The sequence below is a fragment of the Bos indicus genome, chromosome 9, assembly GCF_029378745.1.
Source record: "Bos indicus isolate NIAB-ARS_2022 breed Sahiwal x Tharparkar chromosome 9, NIAB-ARS_B.indTharparkar_mat_pri_1.0, whole genome shotgun sequence".
Lineage (NCBI taxonomy): Eukaryota > Metazoa > Chordata > Mammalia > Artiodactyla > Bovidae > Bos > Bos indicus.
In genome coordinates, this window is record NC_091768.1 from 59,940,259 (window position 1) to 59,952,358 (window position 12,100).

The 12,100-nt window shown below is 36.0% G+C and overlaps 1 protein-coding gene across 3 annotated transcripts in view; it reads left to right on the forward strand.

Annotated features, from left to right (window-relative positions):
- Positions 1-12,100, forward strand: part of MAP3K7 (mitogen-activated protein kinase kinase kinase 7) — a 66,151-nt gene that overhangs the window by 49,890 nt on the left and 4,161 nt on the right. For all 3 annotated transcript variants that reach the window (XR_011568465.1, XM_070796068.1, XM_070796069.1), the window contains 3 exons: positions 4,960-5,065; positions 9,797-9,858; positions 10,537-10,652. Coding sequence is in view for 2 of the 3 variants with exons in the window: in XM_070796068.1 (XP_070652169.1) it covers positions 4,960-5,065; positions 9,797-9,858; positions 10,537-10,652 (284 nt within the window). In the remaining variant the exon portion in view is untranslated. The remainder of the gene's footprint in view (positions 1-4,959; positions 5,066-9,796; positions 9,859-10,536; positions 10,653-12,100) is intronic.

Below are 12,100 nucleotides of genomic sequence, written 5' to 3' on the forward strand. Positions count from 1 at the left end.
TTTACTGCAACAGATACTAATGGAGAAGGCAATGGCACCCCACTCCAGTACTCTTGCCTGGAAAATCCCATGGGTGGAGGAGCCTGGGAGGCTGCAGTCCATGGGGTCGCGAAGAGTCAGACATGACTGAGCGACTTCACTTTCACTTTTCACTTTCATGCTTTGGAGAAGGAAATAGCAGCCCACTCCAGTATTCTTGCCTGGAGAATCCCAGGGACGGGGGAGCCTGGTGGGCTGCCGTCTATGGGGTCACACAGAGTCAGACACGACTGAAGCGACTTAGCAGCAGCAACAGATACTAAACCCAACTCACTCCACTACAGGTAGTTGCATTCGTGGTAGGCTTTGACCAGGGTACATTGACAGACCAAGAAGGCCCAGTCTCCCGGTCTCCCAGGAGCTTGTTTGGGCAGATCAGACTTACATCCAGATCAACTGGAGAACTTCAGTAATAACAACTGCATTTTGTTTATTGTGCACCCATTTTGTGCCTTTACTGTCAGGCTTCTAATATATGTTATTGACATTTTAACCTGAAAGTTTGGTACTTTTTATTTTCCCCATTTTGCAGATAGATAGACTGAGGCTTAGAGAAACTTACCTAAGTCTTACTTCCCTTGGCACTGGCTAGTATTTGCTATAATCAAGTTTTGAATCCAGATCTGATTCCAAAAGCACACAAACTCTACACTCTATCGTGCTGTCTTGCATATAAAACTGAATGCAACGCATGGTAAAGTAATTCCAGACCCCTTCAGTTTCAAGTGTTTGGCTTCATTTGGTCTGCATCATCACTAATTATTTAAATACTGTTTATCAGTTTTTACTGTACTGTATTTTTGAGCAAGGCTAATCCTCCTTGATAATAAATTTATAGATCTGTTTTCAAGATTTCTCCTGGAGGGTGCTGCAGTCAATGACAAATTACAGCTGCAGTATGATACAATTGTGATTATTCAGAGAACCAGACATACTAATTTTTATATGGACTCAAGAATCTACCTTTACTGACCTGATATGTGGCTTTGAGCAAGTCCTTCATTTCCCTGAGCTTCAACATTATGTACCAGTGGGGACCATAATGTCCAACCCCCAGGGTTCTTACAACATGTGAAAGTACCAGACACACCAGTAGATGCTTGGTACATGCTTGTATGCCTGCCCCCAGGTCTCTTACCACTTTTTCTCACTATATTACTATAGAAAAATAAAACTACCACTTGAAAAGATGTAAAATCCTTTGGCATTCATTTCTTTCTGTATCATAAGGGAAGCTTCTGTACAGAGACTATAGAAAGTATCTGCTTTAAAGGCCTTCTGTCACATATCAAAAGATGTATTATCATACATTGTCATTATTTAGTTAAGGAATACAATTTTTCATACTATTTCTTTTGTCTATAATAATAATTTTCTGTTCAAGCTCTAAATCAGAAGCCTACATAATTATATTTCCTAAATAATTCCTTATTCATAGTATACCTTCCTATTGGAGAATTTAAAGACCATATAAGAAAAATAAAATTCTAAAATTTGTCTTGTAATAAACCGTGGTGAAGCCAGAATTAGATTGAGCCCATAATTTTGGATTAAAAAGAATATTTTTAGTACATCCTTTCATGTATAGATTTAATTAATTTGTGATTATCGTCATGGGGTAAGTACCCTTGTACATCCACATTACCTACTGATACCCATTTCTTTTGAATATTTATGCTCTTCAGATGTTACTTCACAAAAATATCATATAAATCAACATTTAATCTCTGTTTTGTACTCCTATAATTTTAGCAACTAAGATGATTCCTAAGGGTTTTAAATAGCTTTCAGATGTCAGTCTAATAGTAACCCTGGCCGTAGGTTCTTAACTTATGAAAATATTTTCCCAGTCTTTCAGGTGAAACATAAAAAGCAAAGCTTTATTTTTGTTTGTAAATAACTCCCAATTCCTTTTTATAAGTTTTGGTCCAAGTCCAGTTTGGGTTCGTGTCTACTGATGGTCATTCGCCCTGCAGTTTAAATTTGGCTTAGTATTCTTTTGCTGCCTTAAATTGCTGTGTGGCATTTCTGAACCACTTTCATAGCCAGTCCTTGTGGTAAGTCAAGTTTCTCTATATTTCTTATTAAACTTTTCCGTTTCTTTGAGAATAAAGTAATTATAAATGTCTTGAAGGAAATTGTAAATGTCTTGAAGGAAGGAGCAACCTAAATGAGTTTTAGTAGTTTTCAGAGCATTTATGGCCATCAGTGATTTTTTTTTTTTTAAACAGCTACTATAAAAATAAGACTTCCTTCATACTCAGTTGCCAGCAGTTTGATACTTCTTTTAAATTATCAAAGTATTACCTGTCCTGATTTATGCCTTGGATTTTTTCAGGTATTCAAAAAATATGGTTTGCTTTTGAGTATTTCTTTAGTTTTTTTTTTTTTTTAATACAAATGTTAGCATATTGTGTTACTTGTTGAGATGCTCATTCCTTGAAATACAACGACTGGTTTACTTAATTTATGGATTTAAATTTAAGTTGTAGCTTTTCTTATAGCCTTGAAGAAAGACCAGTTATGAGATGACCTAAAAATATTAGCCTTATTTCTTAGTTTTAGAACTCCTGGGAAATCTGAAGTAGAACAAATGAGTGTGCACATGAGATGAGATGAGAGAAATAAAGTAGCAAAGAATTCTCTTGGAAAAGATTTAAGTTTAAGGATTATAATAATTCATACTAGGTTCAAGTGGGATTATTTGTTTTAATACCACATATTCAGTGACCTTTTTTTTTAGTGTACAGAATTCATTCTTATACTTTGTAAACCTAATCTTGTATTTTATCTTGTTTAATTTCTCACAACTGATATTGGTTCTCATATGTGGCAAATATTTATATGTAAAATATTGACAAAGAATTAGGCTGACTGAAATCCTCTTCTTCTAGCACTCTGAAGAAAAATTGCTCTGTATTTGCAATAGAAATTATAACTGTGGTCATATCACGGTACTTATTAGTTCAAGACTTGGCTTTCAGACAAAGAAGGTTAAAGGACTGAGGAATAATGTCATATCTGTTTGTTTACAGAGGTTAACAGCATTCTAAAAATAACAGTTGATTATTTCATCACCATTCTCTATGGTGTATATTCTCATTCTTATTATATATCAGTGGTAAATAAACCTAAACACCAGTCTTACATTTGAATACCAAAAGCTTGTTATTATTAATGAGTCTTTATTATATGGTTCTTTACCATGTATGTGGTTTTTATTCATTATATGATGTATTCAGCAATCTCCTTAATCCTGGAGTGACCAGTAGAAAAGTACACATGATCTATGCCCTTAGGAGATTTTCATGTTTTTGAGGAATCACAGACTTTAAGAGTAGTATAAAGCATTTCAGGCCCAAGTTGGAGTTCATGTCTGAACAGACTGTAATTACACTCAAAGAGAAAAATACCTTTGTGACCAGGCTTGGTCACTGTCTATGTTTTGTAAAAGAACTGTAATTTTGAACTAGGAAAGGAATTGTTAGGTGCTACAAGTCTACTCATATATTCTCATCTTATAGTTACAACAACCTAATTATCTGCCATTTAATGTTTATATCATTTTGCAAAAGTGTTCCGTGGGTGCTTGAAAAGAATGCATAATCCTTTTGTTAAGCGTGTGTGTGTTTGTGTGCTAAATCGCTTTAGTTGTGTCCAACTCTTTGTGACCCTATGGACTACAGCCTGCCAGGCTCCTCTGTCCATGGGATTCTCCAGACAAGACTGGAGTGGGTTGCCTACCCTCCTCCAGGGGATCTTCCTGACCCAGAGATTGAACCTGCATCTCTTATGTCTCCTGCATTGATAGGCGGATTCCTTACCACCGTGCCACCTGGGAATCCCTTTTTAAGCATAGGGTTCACAAATATGTTTAGACCAAACTTGCTTTTTATGAAGGTCAGGTTTTACTGTGAGCATAGTTTGGTTTTTGGACCCTTTTATATATCACAGGAGTATCAAAATATCTCATCGTGATGGTAAATTCTTTTGGTAAGAGTCTGTGGGCGGTAACCTCAGTTTTTGTTCATCTGAGAATGTTATTTTGACCTCATTCTTCCCATTTTTGATGACTGAACAAATCTAGGGTGACAGTTGTTTTCTTTCAGCAGTTTGAACATATTCTACTTCTGTCTTCCCTGTTGCTGCTGAGGATCTAACTGGTATTCATGGATGATCTTTTCACTCTGGCTGCATTTTACTGTCTTCTATTTTCTTTGTTTTCTAGAATTTGACTGTAATATGGCCTGTGTTTAAGTCTGTAATGTAGGTTTTCTCCTTATGTTTTTCTGCTTGGGCTTTGTTATGGTTGGAATTTATTACATCTTCCATCGAGTTTGGAAATTTTTTACTGATTGATGGCAGCTACATTTTCTACCCTGTACCCAGAGCTGCTACTTAAGGTGGACAGATTTACTTGTTACCGCTTTTGTAGGGTAGGTTTTGTGGTTTTGTTTTTCTAGTTTACTGAGAATGAGGCCTGCTTGGGTTTTAGCTTTAAGCAGGAGGTTCTCCAGTCCTACTCCCATTGTGCAAAGACCCCAGACTTTGTGCCTGTTCCTCTGAGGACAGCAGGCAGGCAGAACAGAGAAGCTCCAGGCCATTGGGCTTCAGCTGAAATGCCCAGGGCTAGCAGCTTAAGCACTTGCTAGACTTTATTTCTGGTCTCAGAGCATTTCCCTTACTTTCTTGCAAGCTTATTGGTTTCTAAGAGGTATTAGGTGTGAATGCATATAAAATTTTAGCATACATATATTAATATAATATTCCTAGAGGATCTATTTGATTTCTTGCAAGTGTTTTAGAACCTCTTCTGATAAAAATGGAAGTCTTTCCTTTGCCTTAGAATAGAAATTTTCTCGTTATTTTTGTTTTTATATCAAAATCACACTTTGTTCCTCCTGTCATTTCTTCCTCCAGGTGAGCAGTAGGTCATCCAGTCCTAGCGTCAGAATGATCACTACCTCAGGACCAACCTCAGAAAAGCCAGCTCGCAGTCATCCATGGACCCCTGATGATTCCACAGGTGACCAGTTTATTTCCTCAATAAAGTTGAATTTATCATGTTTATGTTCATTTAATCATGTGATAACTCTAATGTTTATAAAGACTGGCGTTATACTGTAGTTTAGATTTCCCTATTAATAAAATCGAATATTTAGCAATAAATTTTAAAATATCTTTTTGACTACTAAGACGGAAACTACTTTTCCTCATGTGGTTCCCCTTCTACCGCCCCCGCCCACCCCCCCCCACCCCCCCACCCCCCCCCACCCCCCCCCCCACCCCCCCCCACCCCCCCCCCCCCACCCCCCCCCCACCCCCCCCCCCCCCGCCGCCCCCGCCATACTAAACCTGTATTTTGAAGATGGTTTGTTTGGGGATTTTTTAAGTAGAAAGATACTCTGTTGTTGATATTTCAATCTGATTTTTCTATTACAATATATCCTTCTGGTAGTAATGATAGTAGTTAATTCTCATTTTTTGAATAACTAAAAACAGGATGGTAAAGTAATCATCTTCATCTCAGTGTTTTGTTTTAAAAATACAAGATATTGTGTACCTTGGTAAGAAAAAAAATTTTTTTTTCTGTCCTTTGACCTTCTGAATCATTTTTAACTGAGAGAGAGACCTCATTTCCGTCACATAAATAGCCTGTTAAATAGATTTTTAAAGGCCTGTAAGAGGAGAAGGGGACGACAGAGGATGAGATGGCTGGATGGCATCACTGATTCGATGGACGTGAGTCTGAGTGAACTCCGGGAGCTGGTGATGGACAGGGAGGCCTGGCGTACTGAGATTCATAGGATCGCAAAGAGTCAGACACAACTGAGCAACTGAACTGAACTGAAGAGTTATTAAAACTCTCCAACATGAATAACTTAACTGATCAAAATCAGAATATAAGTAATATCTGTCTGTCTGAAGGTAGTAATGAAATAGTTTCATTATGGGTAACCAGGAAATTATGTGCCATAATAAAATTAACTTTTCTTTAGCATTCAGAGGATACCTTGATAAATATGCAGAATATTCTTCTATGAAAATTATTTATATGTTATTGTGTCAGAGAGGGAAGATGATCTCTTAGACCTCGAAAAACTAAACCATTTGGGATTTTATATCAGATCAACAATGGTATTAATAATGGCAATTAAATTGAAATTAAAAAGTCAGCTTTCTGTCTTTACAAACTGAAATTCTGCTTATAAGTATTTATAGATATTTGACATGGTATCGTCAAGTTCATAATGCAATTTAAAAAAATTAACTGGGTGGCTTTTCTCTGTGTCATGTAAGATAGAACTATATTTAGCCTTGGATGTACTCCCTAGTTTTAGAAAGTTTAAATTTAGTGGTGGCAGAAACTCCTAAATTTCACCCCCATCACAGCCCAGCCTCCAATTTTCCAGAACATTGCCCACTACTCAGCACATGTTTATCATGACAGGCTTCTCCTCAGAAAGGGACAGGGAAATGATCTTGACAGATTTGACTGTTGACATTCAGGTAGTTTTAGCTCTCTTTGATTCACACATCCTTCAATGAGGGTATACTTGCCCTGGCATTACAGCATTTGCTGGGTCTTCTCATTTCATCCTGGACTAACCTAGACATCCCAGTCAAAGTGGGGCAGATAGCGAATTCATGAGGGCAAAATCAGAGTTCTCCTACATCCCTCTCATTTAACTGCTGTGATTCCATTTTATGTGTTCTTCTTCTTCCAACTTCCATCTCTCTTTGTTCCTTTTCTGGAACCTAAAATACCACAAAACACCAATAGCTAGGCATCATACATAAGTCCAGGTTTCAGTATCAACTAAATTTCATCTCTGCTGTGAAATATACTATAAATGTGTGGTTATTGTTTTTAAATAATTTTGAATATAATTTTAGGTATTGAGAATCTGGTTTAAGTTTGTAAATAATAAAGTTCAGCTTTGCACTGTTTCTAAGAAAAATATTGATACTGAAGCTAACAGAATAAATTGTAGGGAAGAGACAGGTAAAACCTTTTTCTTTCAAGGCCCACTGACCAAGAAAAAAATGTAGAAGTGCATATGTTAAAACAACCTAATTCATTGGGTTTTTTAATTTAAAAGGGCAGCAGTTTTTTGTGTTTTTCAGAGAAAAAGAACAAAATAATAATTGTAATGCATAGTGCTCTTATAATATGGGTTTCTACTTGTGATATATTGGGGATAAAAAAAGACAGACATACCCAAGAGCAGCTAGTAAGAGAGATAACCTGGATCCAGTAGAGCGTGCCACAGTGGTGGGGGGACACTCACTCAAGAGATGGCCCTGTACCTAGTACTTTGCAAAGACTGAAACATGAGTCATGCCCCATTTGTTTGTATTCTGATTCTAGTCATGGTACTGACACATTAAAAGTAAACTCATCATGGTATATAACAAACTGCTACATTTACAGTATAAGCTGAGTGTTTTAGTAATTATAGATAAGACCTGGCATAGTCTGTGACTTTTAAAAAAAAAATAATGAGATTTATTATTTAGTCATAAAGCAGAAAGGAGAAGACAGCATTCTAGTTGAAGGGAGCATATACTTAGAGAATATGAGATAGTTATAAGTTTTGTGTTTAAGAGACTGGACGAGAGGTTTTACCTAACTTAACCAACTCAATATCAATTCTGATATTTAGGAAAGGAAGTTAGATTTGATCAGCAATTAAAACATTATAAGACAGACTTTCATGGAATAACCTTGCTGTCTTAAAACCAGAAAGTGAAAGTCGCTCAGTCATGTCCAACTCTTTGCAACCCCATGGACTGTACAGTCCATGAAATTCCGTAGGCCCGAGTACTGGAGTGGGTAGCCTTTCCCTTCTCCAGCGGATCTTCCCAACCCAAAGATTGAACCCAGGTCTCCTGCATTGCAGGCAGATTCTTTACCAACTGAGCTGTCAGGAAAGCCTTGTAACCAGAAACTGAAAGCTGAATTTCAGTTTAAGTGAGAAGGTAAAATCTCACTTCTTGGATTCAGACAACAGATGAAATTTAGTAAAGGACCTTAATTCCCACCATCAGAGGGCTTTAAAATTGTTTGAAAATAGCACAATCCTTGGACTCTTTTTTTTTTTTTTTTAACCCCCAGAATACTGTGAAACATTGATATGTTTAATTCTGAAATACATATTGGGAAAGGGGACTGATTAAATATGATATATGAAGTATCAAAGATTTAAGAAAGAGTGATAAGAGTAGAAATATTAAAGAAATTTGAAGACACTTAATTTTTCCAGTAAGTTCAGAGGAAATCACCTTTAATAAGTTTAATTTTGTGAAAAGCAGTAATCAGTGGAGGAATTATTTGAAACTATTGTAGGGGGTGGGGAGAGGTTTCATCAGAAAAATAAATGTATTTCTTGTTTAGCTATTTCAAAGAAAGCCTTTGCATTAATATATGATTTTAGGGTTAAAGCTCTAAGGCAATACTCTGTTATTCCTTCTTTATTGCACTCCAGCACACAACTTAGCAACTAAACAACAGCAACAGTTTAACATGACTTTTTAAATCTGAAATGTAAACTTGAATATCTTAAATTGCTGTGCTTTCCCAATTCTTCACTTAGTATCAAAGACAATAATTAAAAAGGAAGAACCAGCGCCATGTGTTGAGTCCTCCCCAGAGACTAGCTAGCACTGCATGGTATTCCTTAAATACATTATCTCATCTGCTCTGAATTAGCTTAGTTTTTGGAGTTATTTGAAAACACATTCTCAGTGGCTTTAAAAAAACAAATAACAAAACTGGAATATCAGTCAGCAGTAACTTAGGTTATTGAACCATCGAACTGTCTTAGTTTTTTATTGTATTTGAGGAAGTGCCTGGCTGTCTTCCTGACCTTGCCTTCATCTACACCACTCTTTCCTGGAGTCTCTAACAGAAAAAGGGTGAATAGCTCACATGCTTAACTCATTTATTCTCTGTTAATACTGGGGAAGCAGCTACTTCTGAAATAGGAAAGTCTCTATTACCTCCCAGTTATCCTTCCTGCTCCTAGAAACATATATACATGTTCATATTGGGAAGAGAGCGACCCATGCTTCTCTAGTGAGTTGTTGTGGCAGTTTTACCTCTTTTTGAAATACAAACAAAACTTGTGTGTTCAGATATTTTGATAAATTGGCTGGTTGGTTGTTCGAGTTAACCCATTTAATTGTTTTGACATTAAGTCACACTTTTCTTGCTGTCCATGTGTGTAATACACTCCTATCAGTAACACCTCTCGTTCTCTGCAGTGATTCTCATTGGGAGGAGTGGGATGGGCGGCTAGAATCTTTGCTAATTGAGGCTGACCTACTGGAAAAGAATGTACCTCTTGCTTTCCCCCTTTCCCTGTGAAGGAACACTGATAATTGCTGAGTTGGCACAGCCTTATAGTAAACTTAATGTGATCGAGGAGAGAAGGAATGTGAGGCTTGATTAGGTAGAAGTCCATAAGACTGAATTTAAAATATAAAGGTCCCATATGACTGTTTTTGATTTTAATTAAACAAGGGCTTACATGCTTTAATATATGGTGTTCAGTTCATAGCCAGCTTAAATTGAGGCATGAGAGTATGGTTGTACTCCAATTATCTGTAATTGGATGTCCTCTGTTTACCTTTAGAAATAAAAAATTACCAGTAGCAATAACTTTTTTCTCTAGGAAAAACAATCATCTGCTTTCTTGCTTTGTTTTTAATTATTTATGACAGAAAATAAATAAAACACATGCTGTAATTCCAGATACCAATGGATCAGATAATTCCATCCCAATGGCATATCTTACACTGGATCACCAACTACAGGTAAAGGAGTACTTTCTCAGCAGTTTCCTTTTTCCTTTTTAGAGAAGTTTGTCTTTAAAGCTGGTGGTTGTGTTCTTATTTGTCATTGTGTATGCATTTACTTATGCTTTCAGTTGGCCTCCTTAAACTTTTAAAAATCAAATTGAAATAATTGATTCTCAATTAAGTTGGTGAGATTGCCAGAATCATATGTTTCGAATCCAACAATCACCTTAAAATAACTCTCATCTTTGTTCAGCTGCCAAGAATAGGTCTTGGCTCTTCATTGTTAGTGTATTAAAATTTAAAACTCATATAAGCTCATTTCTCCTTAATAGATTTTGTGATACATTGGCATGTTCATGGTGACTAAAATATAAGTAATACACTTCTCTGCCTGAGTATGAGAGCTGTAAACATCTTTCAGTATAATAGTTTGGCAACTGAAATGTAAAACCAGAGGTCAAGAGTACGGTAGTCATGGTTCAAAAGTTTGAAAACAGCAAGTATAAATTTAAGATCTGAGTTAACACTGGCAAAGGACACTGAGATTTTCTAGGCCTGGTTTATTTAACACTTATTTTTAAAAGATCATTGCTTTAGTGCTATAAAAGTCTTATTACAGTGTCTGTCTTAATGCTCAGCTAGATATTGAGATTTGATTTAATTATGTTTTTAACATTTGTGATTTATTTCCAGCCTCTAGCACCATGCCCAAACTCCAAAGAATCTATGGCAGTGTTTGAACAGCATTGTAAGATGGCACAGGAATACATGAAAGTCCAAACAGAAATTGCATTGTTATTACAGAGAAAGTAAGTTATCTTTTATGAATAAAAATAAATAATTGGTATTTTGAGTTTAAAATGTGCTAAGGTGCAATATTGTTTAAAGACATGAAAACCATAATTCTTGGAATTAATCATGAAGTATATGTCTCATGTGGAGCTTTTCTCTATGTTTATGTTTTTTCTTTTTTTTTTTTTTTTAAATTTTTTTATTGACAGATAACTGCTTTAGAGAATTTTGTTGTTTTCTGTCAAACCTCACCATGAATCAGCCATCGGTATACATATATCCCCTCCCTTTTGAACCTCCCTCCCATCTCTCACCCCATCCCACCCCTCTAGATTGATACAGATCCCCTGTTTGAGTTTCCTGCACACAGCAAATTCCCATTGGCTATTTTACATATGGTAATGTCAGTTTCTACATTACTCTTTGCATACATCTCACTGCCTCCTCCCCTCTCCCCATGTCCATAAGTCTATTCTACTATGTCTGTTTCTCTATTGCTGCCCTATAAATAAATTCTTCAGTACCATTTTTATAGATTCCATATATATATGCATTGGAATACCATATTATCTTTCTCCTTCTGACTCACTTCACTCTGTATAATAGGTTCTAGGTTCATCACCTCATCAGAACTGACTCAAATGTGTTCTTTTTTATGGCTGAGTAATATTCCATTGTGTTTATGTGCCACAACTTCTTTATCTATTCATCTGTCAATGGACGTCTAGGTCGCTTCCATGTTCTAGCTATTGTAAATAGTGCTGCAATGAATGGGATACATGTGTCTTTTTCACTTCCGGTTTCCTCAGGGTATATGCCTAGGAGTGGGATTGCTAGGTCATATGGTAGTTTTATTCCTAGTTTTTTAAAGAATCTTCTATATTTATGTTTTTTAAGCACCCCTGGCTAATTTTCCATGTATGACTGAACTCTTGACTGAATTTTATTATATTAGCAAGACATAAGGGAAATAAATAGGTGATCTTAACCATATATTTTATGTTCTCAGAATTTTAAAGTTAAAAGCTATTTAGGTTTATTGGTAAACAGATTTATTGTCCTTGGACACAGGTAAAATAATTTGATTTACTATTGTTTAGTTGTGCTTTATCTTAGAAACATTTTGGTAGAGTCTCTCCAGGTATATGTTTCAGAGAGTAGAATGACTTATTAGAGGGCTTTATTTCATCTCTGAGTGTTTTTCTGAGGAGTTCAGTACTCACACGTTGCTCTGGGAAATAGACTACTTTTCTCCCCATTTAAAGAAATACAGTCCCATTTCCATTCTTCTCTACTTGAGATTCTTAAGAAACAGTGTTTCCGTTTTCTTGAACATGACCTTCATGAAATTTTACTCCTTTGACACTGATTTATGGTGGTACTTTCAAGAAAGGAGAAAAAAGGTTTTTTCACAATTTTCTAATACCATGATTTTGATAAATTCAGTTTAACATTTTAAAGGTAA